General features: G+C 30.9%; 1 protein-coding gene and 1 pseudogene across 1 annotated transcript; both read left to right on the plus strand.

Annotated features, from left to right (window-relative positions):
- The first annotated feature begins 1,171 nt into the window (after positions 1–1,171).
- Positions 1,172–2,072, plus strand: LOC130805992 (60S ribosomal protein L12-1-like; annotated as a pseudogene).
- Positions 2,073–11,505: 9,433 nt separating this feature from the next.
- Positions 11,506–13,999, plus strand: LOC130805993 (probable aquaporin PIP2-1). Its single transcript, XM_057670876.1, has 4 exons — positions 11,506–11,911; positions 12,461–12,756; positions 13,186–13,326; positions 13,570–13,999. The coding sequence occupies exons 1-4, from the start codon at positions 11,593–11,595 to the stop codon at positions 13,681–13,683; spliced, it is 870 nt and encodes a 289-aa protein (XP_057526859.1). The 5' UTR covers positions 11,506–11,592; the 3' UTR covers positions 13,684–13,999.
- The last annotated feature ends 218 nt before the right edge of the window (positions 14,000–14,217 follow it).

The raw sequence follows: 14,217 nt of genomic DNA on the forward strand, positions 1-14,217 counted from the left end.
GTACCTCTTCTACATATAACTCTAAAGAAAGAATAGAGGTAGACTTTGAATACTCCCACATTGCATCTATAGCCTCCTCATCCTCAACCGGAAGAGCTAACAATTCTCCACTCATATTGTATTTAAAACTTACATTAACAGTACTTCTTGTAGTGTCAATGCCAATCTTAGAGCATATAAGATGTTTAAATTCATTCAAATCCATGTTTGAGTTGCATGCAAACAGTTTGTGTCTTCCCCCAACATACTTAACATTGATACTACTTGATCGAATTGAACCATTCCAAAAACATACAACAATCACACGAAATGAAGCCATTTCTACAACAATACGTACAAAATCAACATCACCATCAAGTTCATAAGAAAGCAAGTACATTGTTCAAAATTAGGGTTTGCAATCAAATATTCTCTACATTAAATTCAAACATTTTCCACATTAAATTCATGAACAAACAACCACATTATGAAAATCATAGCAAATAACAAGTACATTTGACATATTTATAGAGTTTAAGTATAAATGACCACTTTAAATGACATACTTTAAAAAAAAATTATAATAAAAAGGTACTTTAATAAGCTGTAGGTCACCAAGGAGTAGTAATTTGCAAGTTTATGAACCTGCATTTAATTGAAACTTCATGAACAAATATAAACCCTAAATTTTCGAAAAAAAGAAAAAAAAATTATTACATGAAGTGAATTTAGTAAGATGACGAAACTAATTAGTAGTACAAACTTGAAATTTGATGAGATTAATTGAAGGATTGAAGTTGATTTTAATGGTGGAAAGAAGAGGGAGATTTTCGTGGGTTATTAGGGCTCTCAACGAAGTAAAGTGAAATGAGAAAGGAGTTTCAGCAGAAATTTAGAACGCATGAAGTCGCTGTTACTAACAGCGACTTAATAGTTTGACCAGTCAACCATTAAGTCGCTGTTAGCCTGTTAGTAACAGCGACTTAACCCTGGACTAAATTTTTGACTATTTCTCTCATTTTGCTGTTAATAAGTACGAGTATACACCAAACTTAGGTTTAGAGGCAAGAACGCGAATAAAGTTTGAATGAAACTTATTTTTTAAATAAAATTGTTAAAATAATCTTATTTTTTTCAAATTTTCTATTTATTTAGCCCAAAAGAAATAATACAACCTTGAGCAAAATCCCTAGTTATAAGATCGTCCCATACCAAAAATTTTCGTCGCTTCTTTTCGCCTCATTTTCTATCCGGCGCTTTCCGAAATGCCGCCAAAACTCGACCCTGCCCAAATTGTCGACGTTTGTCGTTCGAGTTTCCGGCGGTGAAGTCGGAGCAGCATCATCTCTTGCTCCAAAGATCGGTCCATTAGGTCTTTCCCCTACCAAAGATTGGAAAGGTCTTCGTGTAACCGTCAAACTTACCGTCCAAAACCGTCAAGCTAAAGTTACCGTTGTTCCTTCTGCTGCTGCTCTTGTTATCAAGGCTTTGAAGGAGCCGGAACGTGATCGGAAGAAGACTAAGAATATTAAACATACGGGAAATATTTCACTTGATGATGTTATTGAAATTGCTAGGGTTATTAGACCTAGATCTATGGCTAAAGAATTGAAGGGCTCTGTTAAAGAGATTTTGGGTACTTGTGTTTCTGTTGGGTGTACTGTTGATGGAATATATCCTAAGGATTTGCAACAGGAGATTACTGATGGTGAGATTGAGATTCCTGAGAAATAATTTTTGTTTTTGTTTGTGCTTTTTGGTTTTGCTTGATTGAACCACATTTTTTAGGTTCTTTAAGTTTAATTTTTGGGTTTTGATTATATGTTATTGAAATTTTGTTTTAGGCTATTTGTTAGATAGTTTTTGGAACGAGACTTGTTAGAATTGGTTAAATTGATCAAGAGTTACCTAGTTATAATCCCATTTTATTGTCTTGATTGAGTACTTCTATATATTATTGTTTTTATTTGCTGATTTTGAGAGATTTTAATTTCTGCTGATGGTGTTATCATTTAATTGGTGATAATTGAATAGTAGTGATATGCTGTTAGAGGCAAAGCTCGGACCTTAGTCTAATTTAATTCATTTTTTAATGGAAGATTATGGTGCAGCATATGGAAACCTCAAAAATCAGGTTCAAATACAATAGGCAAATAGTAGTTAGGAAAAATTGTCAAGAATAATCCATGTGATGTCCTTCTGCTGTGAATTGATTATTTCTAAATAATCTAACCTTTGTATATTATTTGCTGATAGCACCCCTTTTCACATTTTAATCGGCTATTGTAAGTACCTACTAACCGTTACACTCACTTCTTCCCTTATGCTTCTTCGTTGATCTTACCTTACTCCTCTTTGTTGGTACTTACCTATAATAGCCGGTTAAAATGTGAAAAGGGGTGCTATCAGCAAATAATATACAAAGGTTAAATTATTTAGAAATAATTAATAGCAGGGATGATCCAATTATGAACAGCCCACAATCCAAGACAAATCATGAAGAGCATAATTGGATCAACAACAACACACTTGCTGAAACTGATCCTCCTGAGCTTGCACTTGCTGAAGCTGAACTTACCGAGCTTAGCACGAAAGCTAAGGAAGCTTACCTCCAATATGGACCAAGCATGAGTATTAAGACAGGGCAAGACCAGGAAACAACGACAGAAGATCTTCTAACAACCATCAAACAGATCAGAGGCCTGAATCACAGTCCACAAGTAGCAGAACAGACAGAACAACAAGCTGTCTTCCAGCCTACCTTGTGAGACACTGAGAGCCCAACCTTGGAGCAGGAATGAACGTGGAAACTCAGAGGAGGGCATCTCTATACATGGACCAAGAAGCCAGAGCCCAAGGATAATACTAATAGTCTTCACAGACCCAACGAGTACAGCTGCAAGGTCATGTGTTCGTCAGGTTGCTGATAAGGCTGATTTCAGTTGATTAATTGTATTCTTTTTAATACTCATGTAATGCACGCGCTTTAATAATTAGACACGGAGGTAGTTATGTTTTGTTAGGCGCCTAAAAATAGTCGTTAGAGTCCTATATAAAGGGACACCCTCATTTGTATCAAGACATTCAGATTATTCAATACAGATTTCTTCAAGTAATTGTTTTCAATTGCTGTTCTGAGTAAGTCCTTTGTGAGTGAAGCAAGTGAGTATTCAGTTTTATCCCACGAGAATTGAGAGTGAATTTCAATTTGAGTATGAGGAAGAGGCCAATCGATTAAGTGAAGATCATTTGTCTCTATCCACGGCATAGGAACCATTCCTTGGAGTTGTTCTGGCCAACATTCTGTTTTCATTCAAAACAGAAGGCTTGTGTGTGTTGTGTCATTGTGTCAAGATCAGTCTTGACATTGGTTCTTGGAAGGAATTATCGGGTTCTTGGAGCTTTCAATCCAATCACGCATCACGGGATTATCTACGAATGGGTAATAGGTGAGATTATTCTAGACAATTTTTTCAAGTTGTTATTGTCAAAACTTTAGCTTCTACATTTGCGAGTGAACGAATAGCTTGTCAAATTCGAGATAATACGATGAGTCAAATTGTAAAAATGTTGAAAGAAGGATGAAAGGCGAAACGAAAGCGCAAGCGTTGAATGCCCAAATGGGTATCAATGTCACCGTATTGTCATCAATATTGATTCATGGGGCTTATTGCGTTGTATGTTTATGACGGTGATGGTGATGTTGATCCCCATTGGGGCATTCGACATTGCACTTTCGTTTCACCTTCATCTAAATCATCCTCCTTTCAATCTATGTACTATTTGACTCGGAATATTACATCGAGTTTTGCATGTTTCTGATTCAGATCTAGAAGCTGAGGGGTTGACAATAATAACTCCTTTAGTGTATTTAAACCTGATTTTGAGGTTTTTATCTGTAAATTCCTGATCTTCTATTAAAAATTATATTAAATTCAACTAATTCAATATTCAAGAAAGGAAACTTTGAATTATGAGCTATATTGGTGTAAAGAGAACTAGGGGTTTTAAAGAAATTGAGAAGAGTAGAAAGAAATCAAATTGAAACCAATTTACAGGAGGTAAGCTTGAAGTTTTTTATGTTTCTTTGGAACATTAGTCACTAGTTGATATCTTCAGAGCCTTATTGATGTTGTTCATAGAGTACTCCTGTCCACCATTAGTCCATTACTAAAGCTTGTTTCCGATTGCGCTTAGGTGATGTTGGTGCCTTTTTATGGCGGGAGGCAGGAGATGCCTGTTTGTTTGTGTATTCTGCTGGTGGATGGATTGGAGTCTATATTTTGTGGGAATGCTAGGCACTAGCTGATGTTATTAGAAGAGAGTCTTATCAATGATGTTGATAGAATGCTGCCATTGCTGATATTTGGGAGCTTCGCCTGGTCTAATGTTGGCAATTTGCCAGTGTTGATTGTGGTTTAGCCAAGTTGTTTCCCCTTGTCTATTACAATCTTAAATTCATGAACAGTCTTTATGGTAGTATTATTTGTTGCATACTTATCATTGGCATTTAAACGCTTCCAAGAGAAATTGCTGTTAAGGTCGTCATATTTTGATGAACGTTTGTTAACGTCGTCAAATTAGATGAAACGTTTGTTTATTTTGTTATATTTTGATGAAACATTTGTTAAGGTCGTCATATTTTGAAGAAGTTTGTCAACCATCGAATGCCTTCTTCACCTATACAGCTCTACACTTCAATAGGAAAATGTTATTATATCTGATTGCCTTAGTTTTTCTCATTCTTTTGAGAACTTTTCCTACTTTCGCTGGCAATACTTGTGACGCCTTTGTACATCAGGGTGTTCATTTCTTCCCTCTTCTTCCCTCCTCCCGTCCCCTAGTTTCGTTAAGTAGTTGAAAGAACTAATGTCTCCATCTTAATGCCCTCGTACCTCAACAAAACCCATACATCTTCACCCTTGGCACATGAAGTTTCAAGGAGGGAACGAGGCTTTGGGTAAAAAAAGTCAAAGTCTTTGTTTGTTTAAAGGGAATAAGAATGAGAAGTAGGACTAAAAATTAAGGAAGTCCCCAAAAAAATGTCTTGAGGGAGGATGGTATTTGAGTTGAGACTTTAATTTTTATTACTTTCTTTCAAGTCTCTAACATAAGAAATAATAAATAAGACTTTTTTATCTTAAAAATCTCATATTAAAGTGTTACAAATTCTATTTTCTCGTGCCAAACACCCTCTTAATGTATTTGATTGTCTCAATATCTTGTCTCTTATGGCTTGCTTATAGCTCTCCTTATTTTTCCGATCCTCCTCCATGCATGCCAACTCTATCTATAGGTAATATCCAAAGTGTCTCCACAAAACAAATTTGTCAATTACTTTGTAATCCTTAAGAAGCAATTACCACATTAATTAGGATATAACTCCACTACTTTACTGTGTAAATTTACTTTTTTATTTCTAAAGAGGGTCTCCTGGTAGTTTTAAAGTTATTATTTTTTATAGTCTTAAATAATCACTTATGATATTAAAGAGGCTTTTTAAGAATTAGGCTAATTATATTGATTTGTCTTATATTGAGACAGTTTTATACAAGATTTAATAATGAGACTAAATATTAGTTGGGACAAAAGAGTAATTTTAATTAATTAATTAATTATTTTTTTGAGAATTCTTTAATCAATTAATTAATACTTAAATGAAGTAAGAAAAGTGGACATAATTACACGTGTCCAAGGTTTATGACTCGGGCGGTTTTATATCTTTCTACATTAAAGCTTCTTTTTGGTCTTGAATGCATGCAAGCTAGGCCCATTCGCCAACCGAAATAAAGAAGTGGAATGGGAAATCCAAATCACAAATTCTTAACTTAGATAGTCTCAACATGAAACGCTTTTCATATATATATATATATATATATATATATATATATATATATATATATATTAAATAATCTAACTAATATAATTATTAACATATAACTTTTGATTTGAGGTCGCTTTATTAAGAGACGATCTCTAATAAGAGTAGCTCAACACAAATTCTCATATAAGATAATGAGATTATCTCTCTCTCTATATATATGTTTATTATCTTAAAATAATCAGTTATAACTCTCATACAAGACGAGTTGAATGGGAAACAAAATAATTTTGAATCATAAGTTAAATATAATAATAAAAAAAAAATATTTACTATGTAAATGCAAAAGTTTATTTTTATTTTATTCTAGGGTAAGATCAGAGAAAATTAATCTTTCTTATAAGTGATGCAAATCAAGCCCATGACACGAGTGTAAAAAAGATTACACTCAACTACTAGACTAAATTATGATTCTTATATATATTTTTACCAAACTCTTATTAACAATTTTGGCTAACAACCATTTTTTTTTAACATATTCACAACTAAATGGAAGAATGTCAATAGTATAATCTTCTAATCATCAAGTTAATAAGGATCACAAGTGTTTTTAACGGTAGAATAGAAGTTTGATACTGTTTTATACAGTTTAGGTGTCAGAAGAGTCAATAATTAGCGTAGAAAAAACAGCTTATAAGTACAAAAACCAGGGCCAATGGCAACGTACTATGAGAGGAAATCCCTTAATATCCACATACGTGTAAAATCTATAGGAATTGCATATTAACAAGGCTAATAATAATTTAAGTCATTGCCCTACCAGTTATTATTTCACTAGACTACAAATAAATTGTTGGAATTTATTTTCTCCAATACCTTTAAATTTACAATTAAAAATAATATTTTTTTTTATAAATATATTAATAGCAAACTCAAAAACATAAATTTACTAACTAAAATAAATTTTTACCCGCCTCATGGAGTTCTTTGGTTTTGATCTTGGGTGGCTTATATTATGATTGAAGCAACATACTTCTTCCTAATATAAATTATAAAAGTTGACTTTGAGACTTTAATATGAATTATATTTTTATGTACTTGCTTTGCAAATGTTTAACTATAAGAGATGATAGATGTCCAAAGGTAGAACTGTGGTATATAAGAGGTTTCCAATTTTATTTAACTAGATCTGTTATGATTTTTGTTTGACTGTTTCTGTTATTGGGCCTAGAATCAGTCTAAGCCTAATTAAATTTACGTTTTTTAAAGTTTTATTTTGATTATGATTTCCAATGTCCTATATAAACTCCTCTAAATCTTCTGATTTGTCATAATAATAAAATTTGTTCTCTCTGCTCGGTGTGTTATTTATTGTTTTCTATGATTTTTTCTTCTATTTGTCATAATGAATTGTTTAACAATATTAATAATTCATATTAAAATAAAACTAAACGAGAGAATTAATTTAACTTAATAATTGATAATTTTTTCCTTCCATTTTTATAACAGAGTCCTCTATCCATAATTTTTTCTATGCTTCTCTTCAGTTTCATTCAGGATTCTCCAATCTTACCTCAAAAACATACAAAATCCCATTGGGATACTATACTTGTTATGTTATGATTTATGATCATAAATAAAAGTTAAAACCACAAAATTTAAGAGCCTTGGAAGCATTAATTACTTGGTCTTTTTCTACATTTCCACGTGTAAATATTTTGTTCTACATTCACAAGATATTTCTTCTTTCCTTCATCCTATATTCCTATATATAAAGCATTATAACTTCTTCCATAATTAACCTAAAATTAAGCTTTTTTTTTTTGTAAGGGAAAAAATGGCATTAGGGAAGAAAAATGAAGTGAAAGTGTTAGAGACATGGATCGAAACGCGACCGCCACTAGTAGTTTTTCCGGTGAAGAACTATAAGCCTCCTAAGTTGGAAACCATTGAAGAAGAAAAAGAAGATAAATGTGAAGATGGAATGCATAGTAAGAGATCATGTAGGAAAATATATATGTTATTATTCTCAATCTTTACTTAGTTCTTTTTAAACTGGTTGTTTTTTTGATAGAGTATATAACATATTATACTTCTTCAACTATCAGTTTAAGCTTTTAATTAATAATCTTTATATGAAATTCTATGAGTTTTAGAAACATGGAATTTATGCTATTTTAATTGTACTTTTGGCTTTGGATAAAAAATTTGTAAGTATGTATGTATATAGAGAGTATCCAATGTTATATTTGTTGTTAAACATGCATATTGTTGATATACAATTTTCATCTTTTCTTAATAGTTAATTCTAAGGTCTTTTTTCCTCCCTTAATTTTTAAAGCAAGTTTTGGCACGGGTTTATTAGTCTAATTTCTTTTATCTCTTAATTAATTGATTTGTATTAGTGTATATATTTTTGTTTGGTGAATAAAAAATAGTATTCACATGCTCGCTCGAGCATGAAGAACAAGCTTTAATGGAAAGAAATTGATTAAAGTCAATTTGCTCGAACATGTTTGAGCATGAAGAATGTGCGTTCAAGCAAATTGAACATTAAACTTTAAAAGCTTCTAAGGAGAATTGTCCGTTTGAGCAAGAATTATTGCATCTGAAATAGTTTTTGTTCATTGGTTTTTTAAAGTTATGTATAACTTAAAATATGCTAATAGTATATACTTTATTTCCCCAAATTGGAGTATTCATATCATATCTAGTACTCTTTATATCCCACTATTATCTTTTCATCTAGTTTTTGCACATATGCTAATATACTATTTTGATTGTTAATATCTCTAATTGTTAAAAAAATTAAAAAATTATAAAAAAAGTTGTTATCAATAAAATTTAAATTTAGACAAATCAAACAGAATTCAATTTCATTAATTTTTACTTATATATTATAAATGAAATAAAAATTAAGAGTAATCAGTAAATAATGTCAAATAACAAATGAATGATAATAGTGGATTGAAAAGAGTATTATAGTACAAGCTAAATGAATGGAAACAAATATATAAATAATATTAAAAGACAAAATAAATTTGCTAATGGAAAAAGAGAATGTGGAAAAATGCAATGGTAGTGTGATAAACTAAAGTAGTAACATTATGATTCATGAGTAACTCTTAGCCAATTCAAATTAACTTTGTCTTTTAAACACATTTTTTCTCCCTTAAAATTTTTTATATAACAAAAGTTAAAGTGAGAGTTTTCTATAATGTGCAACAAATTAAGAAGATGGAGAGAGTATATCAAAACCAACATGAAAAAAAGATTTTACATTTAAATCTCATGTACGCATCTTTTTTATAAATGTAGAATATATTGTGTTAGATATGAAGAGTGCTCCATATTATATTCACACTTCTAATTAACGTGTTTTTATGTATGTAATTAGACATAAAAAGACATTAAAATACGTATTTTGGGTTAAATTGATTTTTTTGATATGATAATATTTTTAAACTTTTAGGGTAAAAAATATTCTCCTAAAGGAAAGAGAAGGGGCCGAGAGTGAAATTGATGTTTTTAGTGGTAAAAATCTAATATTTATTATAAAGTTGAAAGAAAAAACTTTTAACATAATAGACCGAATTATAATTTTCCTAATATGATAAACTTTTGATTGGGTGTTTTATACTCCACAAATCTCCAAAACTATTTAGATATACATAACTTTTTTTTTACCAAGACTCATAACTTTTTTTTTTACTAAGACTTTAAAAATTCTTTTGGTCTTGGGTACATATAAAGACAAATATTAGCAGGTAAGAAAGAGATGGAATATTGGAGCTCATGATACTTAAAATTAGGAAGAGGAAGACCGAAGATAACTTGGAAAGTAGGAGTGAAAAAAGATGTGAGATGCTAGAAAATCTAAATGTACACAGAGGAAAAATCAATGTGGATTGTGAACAATTATTGAAACTAATATATTAGTTCATGTAGCCGACCTAATCTTTTGAGATTAAGGCTTTGATATAATTATTGGTGTTATGAATGGTGTGACTTAAGTGCACATTTGATGGGTGCATTCATGTGGTGACTCTTGAGATGGAATCTCATAAGTATGTCATGAATGGGTGTATTAAGTTGAGTCTTGATGATTGTGATTTATGATGGTGATTAAAAGTATGGATTAATGAGGTAATGAAGTATGAGTTATTCATTAGAGTTATGGGACTTAATGAAGAAGTGCAAAAGGTTTCCAGGATGCTGTTTTTGACTCTTCAAGTACTTGGGGATGTTTCATTATCATTTATTCATAGTTTTAATGTACTTAATGTTACTTAGTGAGATCTCTCCTATAAATAGAGAGCTCTCATTCACACATAAAGAATCATCCACAAAATACACCCCAAGCCAAACACTAGCCTATATCTCTTCTCTATTGTAATTCTCCATATTTGAGAGTTCTTTAAACTCCTTTGATAATATAAGAGATACTACACACCGGAGAACGTAGCCTAAGTTGGGTGAACCTCGTTAAAATTTTTTGTGTCTTTTTTGCATTACTTTCTCCTACAAATATCGATATCATTGATAGCTTAATTTGTTTGTCACAAAACCTCATACATTCGATCTTGACAATATTGGAGTTTGAAACACATTGTTCGAACTCTAATATAGCATCGTTTTCAATTGGTTAATAATTATCTTTCTATAACATAACCTTTAATCCAAATACGTGCTAAATTGAAGCTCTAAAATTAATATTTGAAGTTAATCTACAGCTCTTATTAGTTGGCTCTTGATTTTGAAGTTTATCCTACAGCTCTTATTAGTTGGGTTCTTGCTGAGTTTGGTGATAACCTAATTATTTTGTGTACTAGCTAGTAACATCATGAATGTTGTAGACATTTATTTTCCACCATAAACTAGTATGAATTATTAAACTTTTCAAAAAAGAATTTATTGAAGAAAATTATGTACGTACACTGCAAAATTAATTAATTCTCAATACGGGATAAATATCATATTCAATAGCAAATTCAAAAGGACAAAAGAGTATTATACGTTATAAGGAATATTTTAGAAAAAATAAGATTCTTTTACTATATAAATATAATAAAAAGTATAAATATATTCAGGTGAGAAGCTCTATAATATTTTAATTAATGATATATGATAATAAATGAAATACTTTACTCATTTTGTTACATATTATATTCTAAAATGTTTTATTTATTAGTTTTGTTAAATTTCTAAAATTAATAATGAGATCATGTTTCCACTTTATTTAATCCAAAAAAAAATTATACATATCATATTTTTTTCTTACCAATATATTTCTTTTATTTATTTTTCTATTTAAGGGCAAATTTAAGATAATATTATAAAATACGCTCTTATTTTTCATAAAGAGAATAAATCTAACTGATATTTTTCTCCATCATCTATTATAATACTCTATAATTTAATTTTTAATTAAATAATCAAATTGTAATTTTAGCAGACTCGAACCTAGACCATCCGTCTATATCCATGAGTATAAAATAAAGTTGAAAAAAAGCTAAAGGAGGGAGCCGTTGGAGAAAATGGAAAAGTGGGACCCATGCAAGCTAATAAAACCAAAAATAAAATGTCATTTGGACGGCTAATAATGAAGGCTCCCCCCACAGCCCAAAAAATTAAAATAAAAACATAATAATACAACTCACTAATTACAATTATACTCCTAATAATATACGCAAACCTTTTCATATATAAATAACCCTTCTTAATCCCTATTCCTCATCCCAAGAACTCTCACTACTTTCTTTCTCTAAAAAGTCAAAAAGTCAAAGGAAGCCATGACTAAGGATGTGGAAGCAGTGTCAGAACAACCAAGATCATCTGAATACTCAACAAAAGACTACCATGATCCTCCACCAGCTCCCCTTATTGATATGGAGGAGTTTGGAAAATGGTCTTTTTATAGGGCTATTATAGCTGAATTTGTTGCTACACTTCTGTTTCTTTATATAACTGTTCTTACCGTTATTGGTTACAAGAGCCAAACTGATACCACTGCCGGCGGTGATGATTGTGGTGGTGTAGGTATCCTAGGTATCGCTTGGGCTTTTGGTGGCATGATCTTTATCCTTGTTTACTGCACTGCCGGAATCTCAGGTAAGACCTAAGGTTATGTGTAAACGCTCTTAACTAAAAGTTTAAGTTGATCACGCTTTCTAACATGAGACTCTCGTAAGACTTAAAGTGTGGAAGCGACACAAATGCTTCTCATATGCTTAACTAATTTTTCTACTAGCTCTGATACTAAATAAATAGAAAACTTAAACTAACAATTGTAATCTTATAAAATATTATACATTCAAACTGTCCTAATAAAATATTTCTTCTTAAAGTTCAATGTGATAAGAGGTCACAGGTTCAAATCTCAACCACCTATCATTCAAAGTGGAATAATCAACGCCGGGTATGAGAAGGGTCTGTGTTAGCATCCACACTTTTAGCCAAATGGCTCTCGTGTGAGGGAACGTGTTAGTGTATATAATATATCATAGGATCTAAACCATTAGTTTAAACTTTTGGTTGAGTTGATTCTTTGTTATATTAAGATAGATGGAGTAATGATCAATTCCCACGTGTAAAGTGGGTATTAGTTATTTGACGATGACATGTATAAAACCTAACTACTTTAAAATTGAAATTATCCAGGAGGACACATCAACCCAGCAGTGACTTTTGGATTATTCTTAGCAAGGAAAGTGTCCCTACCAAGGGCATTTTTGTACATGGTAGCACAATGTCTAGGTGCCATATGTGGAGTTGGGTTAGTAAAGGCATTCCAAAAAGCATACTATGTTAGGTATGGTGGAGGTGTTAACCAAATGTCACCTGGCTATAACAAAGGAACTGGACTTGGTGCTGAAATTATTGGTACCTTTGTTCTTGTTTACACCGTTTTTGCTGCTACTGACCCTAAGAGGAATGCTAGGGACTCCCATGTTCCTGTAAGTTCTTTATTTTCACTTAATTATCCTATATACCTAATCTTTTTTATCATCATCTACTTACATTATTCGCCTAATTAGTAATTACCGATTACCCTACCACTTAATTACAATTCGGACTCGATAATTGAAGCCCTTAATTAGTACGTACATAAGGTGTATTTGACAAATGACTTTTTGGTTAGTCAAATAGCAAAAAAAAATAATAATATTTAAGCTGATAGGCTTGTAAATAACTAATACCCTTTTATCAAAAATCTCCATAATTAGAATAGCGGACTTAATAACTAGCAAAATGGTCAATATTTTCAGTCAACAACAGTTTCAGCCAACACTAATTTGCTAAACAAAATTATATATTTTTTTTTAGTATTTTTCAAGTATTTTTACATGTAACTAATACAATTTGAAACATGTATATATGTGTAGGTTTTGGCACCACTTCCCATTGGATTTGCAGTATTTATGGTTCATTTAGCTACCATTCCAGTGACTGGTACAGGCATCAACCCTGCTAGGAGTTTTGGAGCTGCAGTGATCTTCAACCATGAAAAATCATGGAATGAACACGTAAGAATCATAAATTTTCATATTTATCATTACTTGCAGACTCATCGTTTTAACTAAGAGTTCTCGAAATCAATTTTAATAATTTGACAAAAAAGAGTGTCATTACGTAGTTTACTTGAAATTAAATATTTATATTCTTACAAATTATTAAATTAAGTAATTTCTATACACTATTTTTTTAAAAAAGTAATTTCTATAGAAATTTTCCAAGATAATTAAATTTTTTTAATTGTGTTTTTTCAGTGGATTTTCTGGGTGGGCCCATTTGTTGGAGCAGCAATTGCAGCATTCTACCATCAATACATTTTAAGGGCTGGAGCAATCAAGGCTCTTGGATCATTCAGAAGCACTGCTTAAATTAATTTAAGAAAATAATTAAACTTTGTTTTAATTAATTATATATGGGGTTTGATTAGGGAAGGAAAGAGGAGAAACCATTAAAATTGTAGATATAATTAAAAAAATGGGGTCAACAATGGACTAAATTATTATGGTTGAGTTGAGTTTGGTTGCTTCTCTTTGTTTTTTTTTTGTTGTTTTTCTTTTATTGTTTGGTGTAAGCTTTTTTTTTTTTTTTTTAAATTATAATTTTGCAAAGATGCTTTGTAATGGTGTTAAGTGATGATTGCACATAATTATAGTACATTATCCTTGTTTTTGTTTGATTTTAAAATATTATCCACTTCTAATGTCTTCTTTTCTACATAATTAATTACATGATTAGTTCTCAACTTTTTAGGAAATTAATTCACATATAAACTTAATCACTATAAGTAAATTCTTTTTTTTTTTTTAATAAAACTAGAAGCTAAGTAAACAATTTGATTTAGGTTGTTTTGGCTTTAACACAAATGGCTTAACATCTAACACAAAGACTAATGATATCAGCTG

This window comes from Amaranthus tricolor, chromosome 2 (assembly GCF_026212465.1).
Source record: "Amaranthus tricolor cultivar Red isolate AtriRed21 chromosome 2, ASM2621246v1, whole genome shotgun sequence".
Classification (NCBI taxonomy): domain Eukaryota; kingdom Viridiplantae; phylum Streptophyta; class Magnoliopsida; order Caryophyllales; family Amaranthaceae; genus Amaranthus; species Amaranthus tricolor.